This window comes from Echinops telfairi, unplaced genomic scaffold (genome assembly GCF_000313985.2).
Source record: "Echinops telfairi isolate 266 unplaced genomic scaffold, ASM31398v2 ScPeMD7_25;HRSCAF=90, whole genome shotgun sequence".
Lineage (NCBI taxonomy): Eukaryota > Metazoa > Chordata > Mammalia > Afrosoricida > Tenrecidae > Echinops > Echinops telfairi.
The window spans coordinates 21,550,719-21,574,044 of NW_022103922.1; the positions used below are offsets into that span (position 1 = coordinate 21,550,719).

The window sequence follows — 23,326 nt, forward strand, 5'->3', positions numbered from 1 at the left end:
CTCACTGCCATTGAGTTGGTGGCAACACAATAGGACAGGGTAGAACTTCCCTGGGTAGTGGTTCTCAACCTGTGGATCACGACTCCTTTAGGGGTCGAATGACCCTTTTACAGGAGTCACCTAAGACCATCGGAAAACAAATATTTCCAGTGGTTTTAGGAACTGAGACACTGCTCCTCTATCCCTCTCCATGCAGGTCCGCCTGCATGCGGACACGCCCACATACGAGTACCCGGTGTGAAGACTGCTACCCATGCTACACCATGCTTCAAGACAAAATTTCGTTTATTTGTCATTAGAAATAAATATTTCACAATATATCATTGACATACTGTTTTTGTGATTCATCACCATGCTTTAATTATGTTCCATTTGTAACCATGAAAAGACATCCTGCATATCAGATATTTACATGACAGTTCTTAACAGTAGCAAAAATTACAGTTATGAAGTAGCAACGAGCATAATTTTATGGTTGGGGGTCCCCACTACATGAGGAACTGTATGAACGGCATGAGGAAGGTTGGGAACCGCTGAAGGGTTTCTGAGACTCACTGCTCCTGGGAGTAGACAGCCTTGTATTTCTCCCAAGGATCAGCTGGTGGTTTCAAACGGCGGACCTTGTAGATCGACCACCACGCCACCAGGGCTCCTTCAGGTGTTGCTAGTGAACGAGTCCGCATGGGCTGTTGTTTCTGGAAAGAAGGGTGATGCAGAGGTTCCTCTGTTGGTGGCCACCTCCTGGCTTTGGTTAGAGGAGTGGTACTGAGTGGCTGCCAACGATCTCGCTGCGGTTAGAAAATGGGATCGTGCTTCGAAGTGGCCGGCAGGTGCAGTGAATTTGACTCAGTGAAGCTGACTTCACTGGGAAGTGTGAGAGCAAGTGTTTGTTCTTTGATCAGTGTGGTGAACAAACGACCCGACTCCTCTGGCGCCTGTATTCACAGTGATGGTTGGGTACCTGGAGGTTGTGGGTCTCAGGCCCTTGGTGGCCAATGCTCCCCCTCGTGTAGAGAAGGGTGGGGTTTTAATTGGCCCACTGCCAACTGTTTTCTTGACCTAAGGTTCTTCATTAACATCCTTGCTCTAGTTCATTCTCTTTCGTTCCTTGTCCCTGTTTCCATCAAGTAAAAATTACCTTCCAAATCTAGGTCATCTTGATTTTAAAAGAAAATGATCTTCATGCCATGGCTAGACATGGATCAAACTCACTTGTATTCATTTTCTATTGCTGCCTAACACATGAGCTTGAGTGTAGCTGTGTAAATCCGTGTGCACGTGCATTAGCTCCGTTCCCAGGGGTCGGGAGTTGGGCCTGGCTTAGCTGGGTCCTGCTCTCAGGTTTCACAAGGCTGCCCAGGGTGCACCTGGAGTCTGGCATCTTCTGCCAAGTTAGTGCTGTTGTTGGCAGAATTCAGTTCTTGCTGGGGTAGGCCTGAGGCCCCCAGGTCCTAGAAGCTGCCCAGAGTTTCCTGCCTTGTGGCCCTCTCCAGGCAGTTCCCACAGCAACAGCAGCTGGTTTCTTCAAGACCAGCAAGAGACTGCAGGCCGCCACGCACCACCCCATCACAGGAGGACTGTCCCAGTGATGGTATCATATTCTTTTGGTTGGCAGCAAGTCTAACTCCCACCTCCACTCCCTGGGACAGTGACATAGAGTGTGAACTCAGAGCCATCCTAATGTCTGTCTGCCACCCTACATTTGTAACATAGAAGAGGCGCCTCTGAACCAAATAAGTGTCATTTTAGACATGTTTCCCAGAGTGAGTGATACCCTGGTTGGTGCTGGAATGACCCTGGAGGGGAACTACAAAAGCAGATGTCTACACTTTATTCTCAGAGCCCTGTTGTCATAGGGGGTTACCTGTTGGGCTGCTAACCGCAAGGCCAGCAGTTCAAAACTACCAGTCGCTCCTCAGAAGAAAGAGGAGAAAGGCTTTCTATGGCTTGCTATGAGTTGGAATCAACTTGATGGCAGTGAGTTTTTAGGACACGTTATCCTACATTATGGGCTGTAATAAAAGGTTTCTAATTGCCAAGGGAGTGCCAAGTAATTTGTTTGTTTGCTTTGGAAAAGGGGGCAACAGGCCAAATAAGTTTGGGAGTCTTTGTTTTAGATGGCCCATGGAGTAGATTGCAAGAAAGCGTCTTTGGAGTCATTGCTGGCGAAAGCAGTTGACTGCTAGCTGAAAAGCTGGCGGTGTGAACCCTCCAGGTGCCACTCCTTGGAAGGGAGATGCTGCTTTCTTCTGGACAGATGACAGCCTTGGAACCCCGAGGGGCAGTTCTGCTCTGTCCTCTGGGGTCGTTATGGGTGGGGATCGACTGGGCGCCAATGAGACTGGTTTTGGAGGGAGAAACCAGTAGGCAGATGTGTCCTGTGAAGAGAGCATTGAACTGGGTCTGGCTGCGAATTGTTTGTCTCTTCCCTGCAGCTCTTCTTAGCTACTGATGCTCTCTCAGCGGGGGGAATCTCATGAGAGATCAGCTTCAGAAAAACATACACTTCCGGGGTGCTCTTGGATCCCCCACCTTTTGTTGTTTGTCAATGCCTTTGTAAGGTTTTAAATTCTCCCAGCACACCTCAGGAGTCCCGGTGGTGCGATGGTTGAGCGCTTGGCTGCATAATCACCGATGAGCAGTTCAAACTTAGCTGCGAGCTGCAGGTGGAAGGTTTACAGCCTGAGAAGTGCTCCAGGGCAGTACCATTCGGTGCTGCAGATGGGGAGACTCCCTTGGCAGTTCCATTTCCCCCACAATCACCTGCCCACTCTCCTCTCCTCTCCTTCCCATAGGCACGGGAGGCAGCACAGCATTGTGCCTTCCAAAGTCAACTACCAGGCAAACATCTGGGCTCTGAAGGAGGAGGGCTGTACCCATGTCATTGTGACCACAGCCTGCGGCTCCCTGAGAGAGGAGATCCAGCCCGGTGACATCGTTGTCATCGATCAATTCATCGACAGGTGAGCTGCACTAACTATGCCTTGGCCTCTTGCAAGTCCACCCCCTGGGTAATGCCAGTACTTAACACGCCTGCGCAGCTGCCAGCTAAAAAGTGGGAGGTTCACACTCAGGCAGGAGGCAGCTTGGAAGAAAGGCCTGGCAGCCTACTTTCAAAAATCAGCCATTGAAAACCTGTAGTTCTACACAGAGGCTCACCGTGCACTGGAGATGACTCGCCAGCAACGACTGAGGAGCATATTCCCATCCAGGTGGATGATCTGTGGGAAGCTGGGGCCGAAAAGAAGGCGGAGCCACAAGACTCATCAGCGCTCTGTTGTGGCAGTTTTTAAACATAGTCAGTGCAGGATGACACCACGAACTCTCCAGCCCCCGTTCCCCAGGATTAACTGTAATATGTAAAGTTAAAGGGTAAGGCCCATTGGAAGCACATACACAGCACACATACTAGTTGTCAATTCTTTAATATTAACTACCTAGGCAATGACTTCCTTTGTCCTAATGTCACGCGAACCGTGTTTGCACAGTTGGTTTGGTCAAACGGGTCCAGGTGAGGTCCGCTCACACGCATGGGCCTGGACAGCCTTTCAGGCCTGGCGTGCCCGCTCCCTCTTGTTCCGTTTTCTTTCTGCCCTACAGAGCCTGCCCGACTGATGGCATCTCTGAGTGTCACTTAGCGTTTTCCTCTGTCCCCTGTAGTTTTGTAAAGTGGCAGGTCACTGTGGAGGCCTGGTCAGTGTCGGGTGTGGTTTCCAGGCAGAGTGCTTCTGTATCCCGTGTTACACCTGTTTGAGCTCGGGTTGCTGTTGTTGGTCACTGAGTGACCTCACTCACCCGTGAGGTCCCCACAGCTGGACCCACAACCCCAGCTGCAGTGGGACAGATGTCCCACAAAGCTACCCATGAATTTCAGCACCACGGAGGAGGCGGGGACATCCAATGAAGGGCTTGCCTCTGGCTTCTCTATGACCTGGGGCAAATAGCCTCCCCCACCTGGGTCCTCTTCTCTACCACCTCTGGGCTTGGGTCCCTTGGTTTCAGGTTTCTGTCACCTGCACATGCGGTAGGTAGCCTGCTGCTTGAACTTGGTCAGCACAGTAGAGAAAAAGTCCTTGTCTCAAAGTGGTGTTTCAGAACCCACCCCCTTTTCAGAAAGAAATATTACTCAGCACCCTCTTGGCAGTGAAAAACGTTTGTACTGTCAGCCATAACCTAAGACAAAAATCCCCGCATCTGTCCACGGCCCTCCTTTTCCCCCATTGGTCTGGCGACCCCTAGGGGTAGTACTGCCCACTTTGGGAAGATCTGGTCCAGGTGAGGCACGTGACCCTCCCTGGTGTGTCCGTCACAGGAAGAGCTGTGGGCCGTTTATTGTGGCCGGCCTGCTTTCTGTGCCTTGGGAGCCACACAGAAGGGGAGAGCCACCGTTCCCGTCGACATCTGCCAGACCGTGCCCAACAAAGCCACTTAGAAGGGGCACGGGCTCCAGTCCCCACAGTTGATTTTCCTTTTTTTAATAAGTAAAGAAAAGACTTTTATTAAGTCAGAGGAGAACTCCCGGGCAGATTCCACAACCTCACGAGCTAGGTTAAGGAAGTTGCCTCCCCACAGTTGATTTTTAATAGCATTACGTTTCTACTTTGAACAATTAAAAGGGGTGTGAGAGTTCGGAACCTGAAGCGGACACCCACTGCCATGAATTACCCTTTTCCTTTCAATGAGCCACGGACAGATTCACTGCTGTTTTCTCAGGTTGCATTGCCCTTTTTAAAGTGAGAAAGCCCCGGAAACTGTGAAGGAGGTAAAATTTCCCACGGACAGGGCTGCGCTGGAACCAAGCAAGGCCACTTCCCCACGAGCTGCATGCGTACCCCCTGGGGCACGCTGTAGTCTTTCCCCATTTCCTGCTGGTACCACTGGTCCCCGTGGCCCACCTCCCTGCCGCTGGCTGTCTGCACACATTGTGCAAAAGGACCGGTGACTCAGCCTGGCGCTTCCACCTCAAACCACCGACTGCCCTGCAGGACACACGAGCGGGGGTTCCGGCACCTCTCTCTCCACCAGTCATCCAACCGTGACCACCAGAAGGAGCTCAGCTTACCTGAGTACGCCAGTATTTGAAGGAACGGCCATTGTGAAAATGGGATAGAAGCACTGCTGCGTTAGGTTTTCTAAAAGTGCAGGCCGTAGGACCTATGACACTGCGTCCGTCACTGGCATTTCAAGGTCAGACGGGAAGCGGGCTCCGTAAGGAAGTCCGTCAGATTTCATAGTGTGTGCGTACAGGTTTCCCTTTGAGTCAGCCCTGACTCTGACTCCATCGGCCTTCCGTGGCTTGTTTTCTGGGAGCCAGGCATTCCTAGATGGCTGTGAGCAGACTCAGATTCCCGACCTCTTGGTTAGCAGATGAGCTCGTGAAAGTTTGTGACCCAGGGCCGCCTCCTGCATAAAAGCCACCACACCTATTCGCAGTTCCTCAGGCTGACTCATGGTGCCCCTGTAGGACCGAGTAGAACTGCCTGCCGGGCAGGGTTTCCAAGGCTGTCATCTGGACAGCTGCAGACTGCCGGATCCTTCTCCCCTGGAGTAGCTGGTGGGGTTGACCAAGCGCTTCACCACTGCACCACCAGCACTCCTCGTACTATGAAGCGGCCCCTATTGGAATTAACAGTGATGCCGTCTAAAGGCTGGGCCTTTCATCTGTGAGGAGGAGGGTGTGGGAATCTTCCCTCCCGGTGGACCCTAGGGAACCAGGAAGCCATGGTGGTTGGAGTGTATGAGTGATGCATTCACTTCGAACTGCAAGGTTAAAGATTTGAGCCCCCCAGGGACCCCTAAGAAGACAGACCCTGGCCATCCTCTTTGGAAAAGCCCATCGTTGAAACGATGGCTCTCAATTCTGCTCTAGACAGGTGATCGCCATAAGCCAGCCACACCCCAAGCCCTGCCCCATAAGCACCCAGTCTAGATTTTGCTTTGTGGTGGTAGTAAGGGTTCCCTTCTATCCTTTCTCCGTTAATACAGAGATGCCTTAAGACCTGTGTTACAATGATTGTCGTAGTTACATGATCTAGTGTCACTTTGAGAGGATTACGACTGAAGGGATGGAGTCTGGCCTGTCAATCAAGATAAAACCAGTGAGGCCTCTGTGGGCATGGCCTTCTCCTGAGAGTTCTGGGAACCTGGAAGAGCTACAAGGAGACCCCTACCAGTTCAAGGATGCTTACAAGGCCACTGACTTGCTCCCACTGGCCTGTGATCTTCCTGTATTTGGCATCATTGCATGTGTTTCATGAGTCAGAAGAGGGCGTTATAGATTGGTATCGGGTATATGGGCTGATATCAGACTTACGGACTTGATCTGGACTGGGCTGGGATGTTTTCTCAATATTCAACTGCTCTTGTATATAAACCTCTTTCTTGTACACATATGTGTGTCTATAAATTTGTTTCTCTAGTCTACCCGGCCTAACACAATGATTTTTAAAATAAGTGAAGGCCCCTTCGTTGGGACATTTTTCAGATCAACATCCATTTTTAGAAAATGAAAAAGGGATTACTAAGTATTAGAGAATCCATATTAAAAATTAAAATAAAAAACAAAACCTGTCTGGTTCCCAGTGCCAGGCCACGTGCGGTCAGCATGGTGACCTGCGGAGCCCAGGGCTCTTGGCCTGGTACCGCTTGAAGGGCTCAGGAGCAGCAGCCGCCACTGCCGCTTCAGCTGAAAGAGAAGAAACCCACCTCTTGGTTTGCTCTGACCCAAATTCCGTTGTCCCTCAGTGGCTTCCTCTGCAGCATCAGGGCGTTGGAGCTGTTCCTAGGAGTTTGAAGCATGCGCTTACTCATCAGGAAAGTCCCGCTGTAAGCCCGAAGTGGTGTTGGGCTGTGTCACTTCCCCACCATGTCACAGGTCAAAGGTCTCTCTTTTTTGTGTGTTCGTTGCTGTGAAGTCCCAGCTCAGACGTGCGGTGACCTCATGTGCCGCAGGATACAGAGTGCCAGTGCTGCGCCCTCTCCAGGGTTAATGAGGCATTGTTGGGGAAATTGCCCTCGTCCGTCTCCCTCGTCTTGGCCAACCCTCTGCTTTACTGAACATGGTACCCACACAGCCCCCGAAGCAGCCCCTCCAGGGCTCAGAAAACCAAGGCCCAAAGACATTGTGACTTGCCCTGTGGCAGAGCCAGAATGGTAAACCTCCGTTGCCCAGCAAATCCCCCTCTTGGTGTTTGGCCTTGAGCAATGCATACACAAAGGGACCTGTGTGTGTAGAGATATGGGACAGAACATTTTTTAGTTGTGCCACCTTTTTAATTAAATTATTTTGTTCATGGATCCTACCGCTCTTAGAACAATCCATATATCCATTGTATCAAATACATGTGTACATATGTTGCCATCATCCTTTTTAAAACATTTTCTTCTTGAGCCCTTGGTATCAGCTCCTATTTTTTCCCCCTTCCTACTTTACCCTCCAACGCTCATGGATCCCTGATAAATTTGAGTTATTGTTTGCATATCTTGCACCATCTGCTGTCTCCCTTCACCGACGTTGCCGATCATTATAGTTGGTTTCCCGTTTGTCCCCTTCTCTCCCTCCTTCCCCTCAACCTCAATGTATTGCTCCCATTGCTGTGCCTGTCGGGGTAATTTGACCTGGATTCCGTGTGTGGAGAGCTCTTACCTGGACCAGTGTACATGCTCTGGTCTAGCTGGATTTGTGAGATAGTGGAGGGGGGAGGATATTGAAGAACTAGAGGAATATTGTGTGTTTCACCAGTGCTATCCTTCACCTTGGCTGTCTTTTTCTTTCCTTGTGACCCTTCTGTGAGGAGATGTCCAATTGTCTACAGTTGGGCTTTGGGTCTCCACTTCAACTCCCATCATTTGCATCAATATATTTGTTTGGTTTGGGTCTTCTGATGCCTAATAGCTGACCCCATCAACACTTGATGGTCACACAGGCTGGTGTGCTTCCTCCATGTGGACTTTGTTGCTTCCCTGCTAGATGGCCAATTGTTTAACTTCAAGCCTTTAAGACCCCAGATGCCGTATCTTTTAATAGCTGGGCACCATCAGTTTTCTTCACATTTGCTTATGCACCCATTTTGACTTCAATCAGGTTGGGAATTTTAGCATCACAAAATGTCGGGTTATTAGAACAAAGTGTTCTTGCATTGCGGGAGTAATTGTGCCATGTTGTTAAGATGGCATTAAGGGTCTCGTCTGATCTCCTGGGGCTCAGTGCCACCCAAGGCAGAGGTCACACATGGCTCCATCCTCTGTCCCGTAGTTCTGGCACCAATGGTCTGTCCCACAGTACTTTCTACTTGTGTACTGGGTTCGATGACCGCAGTGGCCACACAGAACTTAAACGCTCATGGTTATGAAGTTTATTAGGAAAATTAACAGGTCACAGTTCAGGTGCAAATGCTCAGAATGCAGTTGTTGAGTCAGGACAGCTGCATCTCAGCTGTACCTGTAGGCAGGTAGGCTGGCCAGCCTCTCTGGCTCTCTACCTCTTGGACTGGCCCCTGCCCTGCTCTCAGGCATTGTTAAAAAGCTTTTTCAGAGCTGCTAATAAATGCCCAGAGGGCATGCCACTCTTTCCAGGTAAGCCTCAACCAAAAGGCACCCAGCTCAAGCTTCCTGGTCAGCAAGCCCAGCTTCCCCAATTAATTGCCCCGAGACAGCCCCCTCTGTAAGCCAGCCTCCTGCACCAAAGCACTCAGCTTTACTTGCTTTGTGGACTGAGAAGCCCACTGCCCTGACTCCTGGTTCTGCTGTTGCTGCTCCTCCAACGCTCTTCTGATGTCAGATCTGTGTCCTGGATCGAGGAGATTGGATGCACGGGGATCTTAGGGTCCGTAAGGCATGCTCTCCTGGCTCTTTGCTCTTGCTGGTGGGGAGATCCTGCTGCCACCTCCTGAGATGTCTGATTTTATACCCTGCAGGGTGACAATCACAGTGAACTCTGTCCCCAGTCACAGACAGCTGAGTCATATACTCCCATCATGGTCATTCCCTACCTGTTTACCCAGGCCCATCCAAGTGAAGGCCATGTGGTGGGAGTAACAAAGTATTAAAGAGTTCACTGCATTGCACACTCCATTGGGACTTAGCTCAGACCTACTGGGAAGGTGCCCCGAAACGAACTGGTCAGAGGTTCGCAGAAAGATGCCCCAGTCCATTTCTGTAAAGAGTCAGCCCGTCCAGACTCACTCGCAGTGAGTCCATGCCGACTCACCCCGACCCTACAGGACAGGGTCAAACTGCCCCTGTGGGTATCTTTTCCCCACAGAGTGGTTGTTGAATTCAAACTGCCACTGCGGTTAGTGGCTCAGCTCACTGTGAAACCCACTAGACCTTGGAAACCTTCCGAGGCAATTTTACTCTGTCCTCCTTTGTTTTTTTAAGTCCCTGGGGCGTAGATTCCCTGCCGGAGCAGCCCTGTCTGGTGGCACAGTGGTTAAGTGCTGAGCTGCTAACTCTGAAAGGTCGGTGGTTCCAACCCACCAGCTGCTCTGCTTCCATGAGGATGTCCAGGGTTGGTGTTCCTGTGGGCATATCCTCAGCAGTGGTCATACTATGACTGGCATTTGCTCTTGGCAAACAGGCTGCTTAGAATCCCCCTTTCCTCAAGAAGGAAACCTGATGGTTCAGACCTCCAGCTGCTCCAAGGGAGAAAGATGGGGCTGTCTAGACTCAGAACGATTGACAGTCTTTGAAACCCAAAGGAGCAGTTCTCTGCCCTGCGGGCTTGCTGTGAGGCAAAATCCACTCAATGCCCGTGGGTTCAGGTCTGATTCTCCTCTCTGCCCCCGCCCGTGCCCGAAGAGCTTAGATACTAATTTTACTTATTTATGCTGTTTCTTTAAAACGGTGCTCTGGTGGTGTAGAGGTTAAAGCCTACCAGGCTACTCCAGGGGAGAAAAACCTGTCTCTGTGTGTTTCAGGAACTGTGTACATGCCTCCAGCCTTGGAAGCCCAATGGGAGGATTTCTGCCCTCTTGGGCTGCGGTGAAATAGGAATCAGCCTGACAGCAGCGGGGTTGTTTGTGTTTTTCTTTGTGCCCATGCCACAGAATCCACCCTCCAAAACCCCTCTCCTCCTGAGCACCTGTTGTCTTGCTTGGCCTGTGTTTTCACATGTTGTGGCCTGTCTGAAACCTGCCAGCGTCTGTGGGCCGTTTGCCCTGGCAGCAGGCCAAGTCTTCTCTCTGCAGCTTGTTTGCAAAACCACACTTCCTCAGAGCACGCAACTTCTTCAACAGCTTTTTTAGAGGCTTCTGAACTCCTTGTTTTTTTTCTCTCTCATTTCTCCCCCTCCCCCGCCCCCCAGTAGTGGGAAAATGTTTTCCCCCTTGGGGTAGTTTTTAAAATGCATATTTGGGCGGCATTAATGATATTCACAATGTGATGCAATCATTCCTACTCTACTTCCGGTTTTTGTTTTTCATCACCCCACCCAGGAGCCTGCACCCATGAAGCAGGATTTCATCACGCTGCCGGCCCCTTTGCAGAGCTTTCCCCTCGTGCGTCTCTGCGAGTGTCTAGTGTTCTCGCCTGAACTGTCTTCTCTCCATGCGCATCGACTCTCCCCAGCATGAGTTACCCTCGTGTAACAATCACAAGCAACTTTTCTTGTTGTTCACCTTGACCTGGAGGTCCTTCAAAGTGTCACATGCTTGAGTTTGGCCAGAGGAGAAGTAGGAAAACAGATTTTCTATAAAGAGTAGCTCGTGTGGCTGGGCCTTGGTTTCAGGGTGCCTATGAGGTGATGACAGTCTCCCTTTAGAGGATAAGGAACCGGTCGGGGTGACTCACCCAACCAGCGTCCTGCAGCCACTCAGTCAGTTGGCCAAATGAGCCTGCTTCCAACGGGGTCCTAAGTTGCTGATGAGCTGTAACGAGCAGACACCCCTTGGAGAATTACTGGTTGAAGCAAAAGTCCACTGCTGTTGGGTCGATTCCAGCTCCTAACTAAGCTCTATAGGATAGGGTAGCACTGCTCCTGCAGGTTTCTAAGAGTGCAACCTCACCTTTCTCCTGCAGAGCAGCTAGTAGCTTCAAACTACTGACCCTGAGGTTATAGCAGCCCAACAGTGTACCCTATTACATCACAAGTGATCCTCGGGAACAAATGTAGGGAGCAGACATGCAGCCCCAAGCATTTATTTCTGTAGAAACCCTATCTCAAAGCATGTCTATTAGTTTCTTACAGCCATTGTAACTGATTAGCATACATTTAGAAGCTTAAACACAATACATGGATTATCTCCAGGGGGCCTGACCTGGGTCTCACTGCGCTAAAATAGATATGCTGGGTATAACAGCATTCCTTCTCAGTGGCATTTCCATGTGCTTCCCGACATCCAGGTGCTGCCTGCTGTGGCCTGCGGCCCTCTTCCATCTTCAAAGCCATACATGGCAGGTCTCATCATGCCCGCTGACCCTGGCACTTCTGCCTCCCTCTTCCACGTGTAAAGGATTCTTGTGAGTTCCTGGGGCTATTTTAAGGTCAGCTGACTAGCAACCTTAGTTCCCCTTGGCCATATAAGGCTTGGGGATAAGGATCTTGGGGAGGCCATTTTTCTGTGTGCCACAGCCTTACTACTTCTGCTGCTCACCAGAATGGAGCCGTCATCCCAAACCGCTTTTCCATGGTAGTGGTTGTTGGGGAGGTGTTGGGTCCACCCAGCTAGCAAGGTGGACATTGTGTGTTTTATTCGTTGGGACCAAGAATAGATTCCAGTTTGGGGTCTCCTGGTGGTGGTGGTGGTAGTTACCATCCCGCCTGTGCTGACTCGTGGCAGCCCCAGGTGTGGAGTAGAATTGCACCATAGGGCTTCCCAGGCTGTGGCAGGCCTAGCTGCCAAGGTGCGCCTGGGTGGGCTCCAACTGACAGCCTCTTGGCTAGTAGTCTAGTACTTAGCCTTTAGCGCCATTCAAGGACTCTCTGGATGAGGGCCCTTCTATTTAGGTAACCATGCTCACCGGGTCACTGCAGTGTAGACCCGGCTTCTTTTGAAGCATACATTCTTACATTCTTTCACTAACCTACTCTAAAAAAATGGCTTCTGCTGCCTGTTTAGCAGATGTGTGCCAAGGGCTGAGGCTGTTTCTCAATCCTCTAGGCAATCTGCGTGGTAAGCAGCGTTATCTGCCTAATGTGTAACCCCCAGTACATTGGCTGTTACTGCAGCAAGGTCTATTGAGATGTAGCTCCTTAAGGTGATTTGAGACCATGTTTTCATTTGTGAATTCCCGGGGTAGTGCAAATGGCTACCTACCAAAGGCTAGAAGTTGGGGTCCACCCAGACCCATCAGGAGAAAGCCAGCCACTGAAAGCCCTGTGGAGCTCGGGTACACTTGGACCCGCACAGGGCTGCTGTGCATCAGAATCAGCTCAGCACCGTTCTTCATCCCTCGTCCGGGGTAGAGGCAGGGCTTGCAATTCTTGCTTCCTGAAGAAATGGACTTAGGTTAGCTCGTTTGCTCAGGATCACACTGAAATTCAGTTAATCCGATACAAACCCAGGCCCAAAGTGGATTTCCTTCTTTTTGAGGACATCCTGCCCGAGGGTGAGTTTCAGTTCATTTTCAGAGAAACTGTCATGGCTAGCTTTGAGAAATGCCTTTGTGGCTGGAACTTGTAGTTGGCAACTTCCTGCCCAGGCTCGACCCTGGCACTATAGTCTGCTTGCGCATTCTCTCTCTCTCCTTCACAGGCGCTTATTCCAGGTTTCATGCTAGTGGGTAAGATACTCTAATTTCTCTGTAACAAACCGGGGCAGGGGGGCGGGATCCTTTCATAAAGTTACCTTTTCATTTAAGAATTTCCTTTGGATGGTGGTCTCCATTCACCTCGGACGTAATTGTAAGCTCCATGCGAATTTCAGCATAGTACTGCCTCCTCGTGTGTGTGTGTGTGTGTGTGTGTGTGTGTGTGTGTGTGTGTGTGTGTGTGAATTTGATAGGTGTGTTTCAGTTGAATACCTGGGTACAATTGAGATACGTGAAACCCCAGGGGTAGATAGATGGGCAAGCTGAGTGGAGAGGCGTCCCTCATCTACACATTCTCTTCTAACATTTTGACTCGTGGTTGGCTTGGCTCTTGTTGTGCTTTGGGTGGAAGGTTACAGAGCAGGTTGCTTTTCATTCAACAGTGTCTGCTGTTCCAGGGCATTGGTGACAGTGCCCTCTGCTACAGCCCTCTTCTCACTGCCTCCCTGCGTCCCCTCTTCCTGCCCCTTTCTGCCTACACCCGTTGGTTTGTGGTCTCACACAGCCGGTGGTTTCTCAGTTCCTCATGGGTGTTACTGTTCACGTTGTGGACCCGCGCAGATAGACTGAAAGGGTTTGGGCCCAGATTTGAAGGGTGCTTAAGGGCTCTCTGTGTACTCTTCAGGCACTTCACCGATCTCTCAGACCAGTAAGTCTGTTTTTGTGATGTACATGTTTCTCCCATTTTGTCAGAGCCTTCTTTTTGGATCCCTTTCAGAGCATCCAGTGGTGGCAGCCAGGCACCATCCAGTTCTGGTCTCAGGATAGTGGAAGCTATAGTTTGGGTAGTAAGTTAGTCCTTTGGGTCTTTGATTTTCTTCACTCTTCCTTGCTTCGGGCAGGTAGAGACCAAGAGTTACACCTTAGATGGCCACCCCAAAACGTTTGAGGCCCCAGGCCGTACTCACCACAGTAGAATAAGGAACATTGTCTCTGTGGATTCTATTAGACCTACTGGAATAGATGTCCCCTAAGCCCAGTGATTCATTTAATTATGGCTCTAAAATTAGGCTCTATATCTATAAAATATAAAGTTATATAAAGATATAAAGTTAGGCTCTATATCTATATCGATCGATCGATTAATTATGGCTCTAAAATTAGGCTCTATATCTATAAAATATAAAGTTATATAAAGATATATAGTTAGGCTCTATATCTATATCGATAGATAGATAGATATAGATAGATAGAGAGATAAGGATCTAAGATATAAGGATATATATAGAGAGAGAGGGAGATAAGGATATAAGATATAAGGCTATATATATATATATATAGAGAGAGAGAGAAGGATATAAGATATAAGGATATATATATATATATAGAGAGAGAGAGAGAAGGATATAAGATATAAGGATATATATATTCGTAGCCAGACCTATATATACTCTATGTGGTCTGTTTGCCTTCCCAGGCCTGTTCAACTTGCACGTCTACCTGGGTATTCACTCGTAGATTATTGTTGGTTATTACACGATTGTGTATGTAATAATGCTTACCTGGGTTGCCTCGAGCTCTGTATGGCTGCCAGCATCTTCCTTCGCCGGGTCATCGTGTGCTGGCATCCATCCCCCTTACTGCTGACTGCCTTTTCCTTAATCCAAGTCAGTACATGTCTACCCTCAACTAGGTGGTTTTCTCTTCTTTCTTCCTCCTGTCCTTGGTAGCCGCTGAAGATTTCTTTCCTGGGGGCAACTATTAGTTGGTTCTAATGCCTTTATTTTCTTCCCTAAAGCCAGACCTTTCTCCTGCTCCTTATAAGCTTGCACTCTGAAGCTTAATCCTTGAGCCACAGCTTTTTTATTTTTTCTTCATTAGATGGGCTTTTTCTTGGTGCCATCTCCAAATGTCTCTAACCCAGACCTCCTTTTCTGAACTGCTGCAGTATCTCTGGGCATCTTTGTAGACTCCGTCCTGACGTTGTTGTTGGCTGACTCGGGTCACAGTGGCTCAAAAGTGTTACGTGGACCTTCATCTGCCATCCCCCTGATTGGCTGCAGAGTGGGCCGTTGTGCAGGTTTTCATTCGCTGACTTTTTGGGTGTTCATTGCCAGACCTTCCTAGCCCAGCTTAGTCTAGTCAGCTCTGCTGAAACCTGTTGAGCATGATAGCAACACGTAAGCCTCCCCTGGTACCACTGGAGGCGCATGCACATGAGACCTACTGGCCAGGAGCTGAGCCCATCCCACGTGGGAGGTGAGGCATCTGCCCTGAATCCCAAAAACCCTGGAAGCCTCATAACGCCCTCCCAAATGAGTGGGAACTTGCCACTGACCCTTCAGCCTTGGAAAATGGAGATCAGAAAAGTCTTACCAAGATCTCGAGCGTTAAGAGGAAAACATAAAATGTCCCACCTGAGAGAGGGTGTTGATTCCATGGTCAATTATCACTGTACAAGAAGGTTTCTAAAAGTTCTTAAGGAAAATTGGATTAAAAAATAATGGAATTTTTCCATGAGCTTTGGAAAGTCCCCTCAGAAGGTCAAAGCAGAGAGGCAAAATAGGGTGGAGCTGAGGGAGAGAGGGTGGAGAGCCTTAAAACGGGATGTTGCCACTTGAATGTCCATTGGACAGATTCTTGGGGGTGTTTCTGTAGCGACTCCTAATCCTGGGTGTGATTGAGGGTGTCGCTGATAACACTTGACTCATTGAAAGTTGCAACCAAGCCAAAGCTGGAGTCTAATGCATGGCCCCATTTCACCAGTGTGTTTCACAGAGAGAAAAAAGCCTTTATTTACATAATCATTTGACCCGTTCTTCAACTTCATCTGGACTTGTCACGGGGCTCACTTAGTCTTATCCTTAAGCCACAAAGGATTGAGAGAAGCACAGGCAAGGTTTTCCATTCCTCTGGGTGGGATGGGGTTGGTGCCAGCCAAGGCCACTGCTTGGCATGGGGAAGGAATGGAAGTAATGGGTTAACTTTGGCAGAGCTGGCCAGCTGCATGTTGTTCTCTCTGGAGCAGTAACTTTGTCAGGGCCACTTCCCACCCACCCACCCCTGGAAGAGGACTGTCCCCTGGAGACTTTCCCCTACCCGTCACTCCCCGGCTCGCCTTCCTTCTGTAAGGAAGATGGGGACTTCCCCTTTCCTGTCTTACTCATGAGTCGAACAATTAACGAGGCGCAGAGACTGACTTACTCTGAAAGTTTCGGATGAGAAAAAGCTGGGTGATGTGGCAATGGAAGTCATATGTTTTCCCCAAAAGTTGGACCTGAGAGGCTTCAGAATGGGGAGTTGGATTAAGCAAGGTGGCAGAGACTGATTGCAGTGTGGGCTGGGCCGCTGGCTTCTTCTTGTAGGGTCAGTGACATGACCAGTGCGCTGGGGGCGGCGGCCAGAGTTGCTCTCCGTTTTGGAAAAAGGCCTGTCAGATGCTCAAGCGGGCCACGTCTGGACATGGACGCAAAGAGCACACCGGTTAGAAAACGGGCCGGAACGAAGAATCACCATCCTTTCTGTCATGTGTGATCGAGGCATTGTGATGGGAGACGACTCACATGCTTTGATGCCTCTGAAAGAGGGTGGCGTAAGGCCGAGGTGTGTCATGAAAGATAACATGAAGCTGGTGGGACAGATTTCTTGGGAAATGGCTGCATCTGGATGGTGGACCTAGGAAGTTCATGATCTGATCTCTGCTTCTGTGGTGGTTGGAAAATTGTGCGTTGCCTTCCTGCATGTTCCACCATGCATGTTCCTCCTTGAGCCCGTGATGGAGCTGGGCTGACACACGGGTGTGGCTGGGGTGAGCCTGCCACAGCCGCCAGATCACAGACACTGAATTCCTGGTGGATAACATGTTGTGACCAGCCCAGAACCAGAAAAACCATGTGCCATCCCAAAGCTGATTTTTAACCACGAGGTTGAGCTCCATACAATGGCTCGCCGGGCCCCGGGTGGTGGCGAGACATCTTTACAAATAAGCAAACCTTTTTTGCTCTACCTTGTAGGACCACCACGAGGCCTCAGACCTTCTATGATGGGAGCCGTTCCTGTGCCCGAGGAGTGTGCCACATTCCAATGGCAGAGCCATTCTGCCCCAAGACCAGAGAGGTTTGTCATCTCTTTGAGAAGTGTGTGCTGATGAACCAGAGGGCAGGTGGGGGGTGGGGGCGGGAGGGGTGTGTGGCATTGGAGCTTAGATGAATGGGCTTAGTCAGTGATTCCTCTTTCCCTCTCAAGGGGAAGGGTTTTTCCCCCATGGGGGTGTGGAGTGGGGCCCTGGGTGGAGCTAACCCAGAGGTGGTCAGTGAATTCACCGAGAGGCACCACAGGAAAAAGATAAGATCAACTTCCCAGGACAAGCCCTGTGGAGCACAGTTCTGCTCAGGTGCATGGGCTCTCTGGGAGCCAGAGCTGACGCCATGCAGCTGGTTGGTGTGGGCCGTTAGGTTTCTCTTAGCTAATAAGGCTGCAGCCATTTCATCATTTTCTGCCTGTCACACTCAATGTTGCCACTTCATTCTTTTCACAACCTCTGATTGTGCTCTCGGGCCCCCTCTTAGCTGACGTAGGACTGGACAGTATATTGACGATCTGGAGGCAGACTACAAAGAATCCAATTCTTTACCTGATGGTTAAAAAAAAGCCTTGTGTCCATGACAAGTTGCTTTGGGCTCCAGTGTCCTCACTTGAAAGGTGAGGATAATGACAGCTTGTACCTCAAGCAACTGGTCTGTGGACGAAAACAAAGAATGCTTATCAAAGCGTCCACTGGATGGGAACTGCTTTTACTGTTTCCTTGGTGTTATTGGTGATCAGATGGCATCTGTGCTCTTTGATCAGAGATTATTTGTGCAGCATACAGGTTGAGTAAACACAGACAGCCCAATGCATACCTTTCCTGATTTTAAGTCATGCAGTGTCCCTGTGTTCTAGTCCAGTGACTGCCCCTCTTGCTCTATATGCAGGTACCATAAGAGCAAAGTAGGTGGTGTAGAGTTCTCGTTCTTCACAGTGTTATCGTAACTTGTTAGGATGCCTTTGCATCATCATACACAGGGAAACATCTTTCTGGTCTTCTCTGTTTTCAGCCAAGATCCATCTCACATCACCAAAGATCTCCCTCGTTCCGTGTCCTCTTTTGAATTCCATTAGAATTTCTGGCAATTCTCTAATGTGTCATTGCAGGCAGTTTTTAATTACCTTCAGCAAAATTTTGCCTATGTGAGATGTTACTAGTACTGTTTTACAGTTTCCACTTTCTGTTGAATCGCCTTTCTTTAGAATGGGTACAAATATGGATCTCTTCCAAATGGCTCACCAAGTAATGTCTTTCAAATTCCTGGGCATAAACAAGTGATCACCCCTGGTGTTGCATCTATTTTTAAAAATAATTCAGTTGATGTAATGTCAATTCCTAGAGCCTTAGTTTTTGCCAATGCCCTCAGTGTAACTTGTTCTTTCTTCAATATCATTGGTTCTTGATCATATGCTACCTCCTGAAGTAATTTACCGTCAACCGTTATTTATTTGTTTAGGTACAGTGACTCTCTATTTCTTTCAACAACTTTGGATGCTTTAGAATCCTTCGATATGGCAACTCTAGACTTGAATTTTCCGCTTGGTCTTTCAGCTTGAGAAATGCCTAGCATTATCTCTTTTGCCATGTTCAGCTGTTTTCACATTTTATTGTAATGCTTTACTTTGGCTTTTCCAGCCACGCTTGGAAATCTTTTACTGAATCATTTCTTCTATTCACTGGAGCATTAAATCATTGGAACACCTGAACAATTAAGTCGGAGATTAATTTGGGGAGGGCGATGAAATCTGTTCGTGTAACATTTACCCCCGGAGAGATTTCCATGTGGAGAAACCGTAACCAAATCTAAGCAGCTTTGTGGGAGATGGACTAGAAGATCATTTGCTTATTAATGTGAAATCTGGGGTCTTGTCCCAGACAGAAGACTGATAGGGAGCCAGGTGTAGAAGGGAAGAGGAAGTGCCAATGATCTGTTCGCACCCATTGCAGGGGGTCCGTTCTGACTGATAGCGACCCTCTAGGACAGAGTAGAATTGCCCCATGTGGTTTCTGAAGCTGTGATCTTTCCAGAGCAGGCTGCTGCTTTGCCCTGCAGAGCCACTGATGGTTCTAAACTGCTGACGCTAACCATTGGTTTCTGAACCACAGTGCCACCAGTGTGGCAAGTGGGTGAGTTTGCAAGAATGTAGCTTGGCCTCCCTCAAGAACAAATTAATTTGGCTAATTGTACCCCAGCCAAGCCAAACACCCGAGAGAAGAACTGAAAAAATAGAGAAGGCAATACAGAAAAATAGGGCAAATAGGTATTTCTAATTCTTATCTGAAAAAAATTGAAAGAGTAGATGTAATTATCACACTCACCTTTCATCCACCAGGTCTTCCGGTGATGATAAGGAAGAATTTATCAAGGTGAAAAAGTGACCAAAAAAGTATACAAGATTTGTATCATGTTTGTGTGTGTATGTTGTGTGCTTGTAAAGAGAGAAATATGTAAATGTTTGTATGTCATACAGGATTTCTGTAAAAGCAGACAACCTGGTAATGCTGGTTTCCTTTGAGGATGTGAGCTGGGTTCCTGAAACATAGTGAATATCCTTTTGTACTGTCTGCAAGTATTCCCAGCTAGTGTTGCGTCTGCTCATTTTTGGGGTGCATTTAGTTTGGAGAGCCAGGCCCTGAGGCTCATTCTTGCTGGATTTCTCAAGACAAAGAAAAGCATGTTAGCCTCGGGCTCTTGGAGCTTTCTGCCCGCCGTTTTTATTCCTGGTGCCTCGTGTTGCCTCATCTGCTCCCAGCTGCCCGGAGTGCTGGTTCTCGTGGCAAGTCTTCCCAGACCTGTGGCTGCCACAGCCACAAACCATCTCCCTCGTCGCCTCCTAGTGACCGTGGGACCTAAGTCCCAGAGTTATGCCAGAGATTTAAGTGGCTCGCACCAGTTCTGCTCGCCCTTTACGTTACCACGTCTCTAGAGTCACACTGAAATTTAGCCAAGACATAGTGTAGGTTTTTCGTGAGAGCAGGATTGGACAGATTATAACTTAATTGGAGTGGGGTGGGCTCTGGGGGCCGGTGAGAATTTAGGCCTTTATGTTTATAATCTACACACTCCTTTAAAGAGAACTTTGGTAGCAAATCTGATTTTCAGCGCTTGAGTACAGTTCGTTAACATAATGTAACATCCATCATTCATGGTATGGTTTTTCATGGTTCCAGCTTGGGAGTTTCTAGGGCTTTTGTTTAAAGTGCCCTGGTTTCCTTAGTATATGAAATAGATTATTTTTAAGAAAATTGGTTTATTTTTTCCTGTGCTTCAGCATGTGTAGGTATGATTTGGGCCTAGATTGGAGCTTTCTATTGACTAAGAGGTGTCTCGTTTTATATAATCTCCCAGGAGACATTGCCAGTTGTTTTGTAAGTATGTGCAGAAGTTTCCATTATTAATAACTGAGAAAACTAGTATGGCTTTTTTTGTACTATTTTCTTTTCTTTTTTTAATCATTTTATTGGGAGCTCATATAACTCATCACAATCTATACATCCAACCATTATGTCAAGCACATTTGTACATTTGTTGCCATCATTTCCAAAACATTTTCATGTCTTAGCACTGATGAATGTCTCCCTTCACCCACTTTTCTGTTGTCCATCCTCCTGGGGGCGTGGTTATAGGTAGATCATTGTGATGGGTTCCCCTTCCTTCCCCCACCTTCCCCTTACCCTCCTGAGATGGCTACTCTCAATTTTGCCCCTGAGGGGTTTATCTGTCCTGGATTCCCTGTGTTGTGAGCTCTTATCTGTATCCGTGTACTTCTCTGGTCTGGTCAGATTTCTAAGGTAGAATTGGGGTCATGATGCGGGGGTGGGGGGGGTGGGGGTGGGGACGACGAACTAGAGAACTAGAGGAATGTTGTATGTTTCAACGGTGCTATACTGCACCCTGATTGGGCTGTCTCCTCCCCACGACCCTTCTGTGAGGGGATGATTTTGTACTATTTCCCATCCAGATCTCAGTTGTCATATATTTTTGTATCGTGGCATTGGTCGGGAGCCCCCGATGTAGTAGCACTCCCCTCCCGCTGCCTCCCTGTGTTGACTGTTCCCCATAGATCTTCCTCCCTGCCCTTTCCCGCCTCTGAGTCTTTTCTGTGGGCCGACGCTGCCCATTCCAGTTTTGCTCTTCTGTAGTGTTTACAGTGAACCTGCCAGTTCTTTGCTGGACATACCTGAGCTCACTTAATCTCTGCATTGTCTCCGTTATGCATTGTTTTCTGTTGTTGTGGGTGAAGCAACTAAGACATACCAAGGTTAGGTAACTTTTCAGCTGTGTGCTATTGAGTTTTGGAGACTTTTAAAAACTGTTATTAAAAGGGGGTTATTAAAACACGGGCTAAGGAGGGAAATGCAATTGATTGCCTGAAAAGGAGAGACTGGTTACTAATTAAAACACTGGACAAAATGATTCTGCTTGTTCAGGGTGTTTCTGAGACCTGTGTATGGCTTTTTCACTAAGTGGAAAGCAAGATAAGTGTTTGCCAGGCTTAAAATATCAGCACAGCCTCATCCTGTCTCATCATCAGTCCTTGGAGAGGCAAGGAGACTATGAAGAAACCACTTTCTAACTAAAAGTTTTTACAAGCCTCCTCAGATGTCATGTAAAAGCGCAATAGGAATGGAACTTCTCGGGAGCTGGAAACGGTTCTCGGAATCTTTGGGTGGGTGTGTATGGTGAGAAACGTCTTAGAGGTAAAGGGTGAAGACTCCGATGGTCTTCCTAAGCCAGCTTGTGTCGTAACTGAGTGAGGAAGTCAGTGAGATGCAAGCACACATTCTGCAGAAGCAGCTGGGCCTTGTCGCGTGTCGCTGTGGCTGTAGCTGCAAGGAAACTGTGAGGTGGGGGCTATGTAAGTGGGTGGGATCTAGGCAAGACCCCCTGTGATCTTCCAGATCCTCTGCAAACATCTGCAATGAACCATTCGGTTCCTTAAACATTAGGGGAGCATGAAGTCCTAAGCGGTTTGCATGTCCATGTACTTTGAGTGTGTGGCCTGCTGTCTTTCAGGTCCTCATGGAAACTGCCAAGAAGCTAGGACTCCGATGTCACTCGAAGGGGACAATGGTCACAATCGAGGGTCCCCGGTTTAGCTCCCGAGCTGAAAGCTTCATGTTCCGTACCTGGGGGGCGGATGTGATCAACATGACCACGGTTCCAGAGGTGGTTCTTGCGAAAGAGGCTGGGATTTGCTATGCCAGTATCGCCATGGCAACCGATTATGATTGCTGGAAGGAACACGAGGAAGCGGTAAGTGGAATTCTCTCCTGAGCGTGCCCTCGTGCAGTGCGTTTCCGAAGAAGAGCATCGCAACTGTTTGTTTCTCTTGCAATCGCTCCAGAAAGTGCTTTTCCTCGAGATTCCTGGACTTGAAGGAAGGTTGAATGGTCAAGGGAAACACAAGGTGCACACCAGTTCTATCATGTTCTACTATTTGTGTTAGCGTGGGGGTATCCAAAGAGATAAATATGTAGTTATTTGCATGCCGATGGAATATTTCGAGATTAACCAAAACAATGGTAGAAGCGGTTCCCTTGGGAAGATGAAATGGGGTATCCTAGTCAGCTCTTTTTTTGTACATTATCATTAGGTAGGACCAGGTTTTTTTTTATATATTTTTTTATGATTTCTCATTTTGGAAAGTGGAAACTCAGATCCTCATAGGAAGGAGAGGGCACTTTGAATCCAAGGATCAGCAGTGAACTGTAGACAATGCGTGTGCTGGAAATCATTTGGAGACGTAGGCTTTAGTTGCAGAATAAAGGTAACTTTTGTTGCTCTTCACACCAAGAGTCACAGCCTATGGTGGTTTTGAAACTACCTACACCCACCTGTCAATTTTAGGTCCTCCATGTATTTGGGCCCAGTGGGACCCTAGTGCAAGTTTCTAGTCTGTTGCCTTTTCTATCAAATGGGGTTGGGGAGGGTGGGGGTGGGGGCGTGGTGCTGGTGGTTTAGTTAGGATTCCAAATCCACTGTCAAGTTGATTTTCATTCATAGCGACCCCTGTCTAGTGTGTCCTAGACTGTAAACCTTGCCAGGGGCAGACAGACTCATCCTCCTATCTTGGAGCTGCTGGTAGGTTTTAACCATCAGTCCTGTGAGTAGCAGCCCAATTTCTAGCCACCAGGGCTCCTGGCAAGTTGGCAGTTGAACAGCAGCTGGCAGCAGGGAGGGTCTCTGGTGCTGTTACGGTGTGGCCGAGTGGGGTGTGCTGGGGAGAAGCCTGTGAAATGTAGGCTGGGCCTTGAACAGAGGATTGGATTATCAGCACAAGAGACAGTGTAAGTTATGCAAATCTCCTAGATGGTTTCTGACCCTGTATTCAGGATAGGTTAGGGTTAGTGTTGGGGTTAGGGCTAGGTTTGGGGGCTCCTTTAACGGAGGTGACTTCCTTACTTCCATCTAGTTTCATGTAAAGTTGGTGCTGTTTTCTTACTGCCTGTCTGTTGTGTGTTGCGCTCACAGGCCGTAGGTGAACTCAGCTGCCTGCTTTCCTGTGAATGCCTCACACACACACACACACACACACACACACACACACA

At 48.6% G+C, this 23,326-nt stretch overlaps 1 protein-coding gene across 1 annotated transcript in view; it reads left to right on the forward strand.

Annotated features, from left to right (window-relative positions):
• Positions 1 to 23,326, forward strand: part of LOC101651781 (methylthioadenosine phosphorylase) — a 46,615-nt gene that overhangs the window by 17,178 nt on the left and 6,111 nt on the right. Inside the window, exons 4-6 of the mRNA XM_045289223.1 lie at positions 2,796 to 2,963; positions 16,701 to 16,803; positions 21,792 to 22,031. Coding sequence (XP_045145158.1) covers positions 2,796 to 2,963; positions 16,701 to 16,803; positions 21,792 to 22,031 — 511 coding nt within the window. The remainder of the gene's footprint in view (positions 1 to 2,795; positions 2,964 to 16,700; positions 16,804 to 21,791; positions 22,032 to 23,326) is intronic.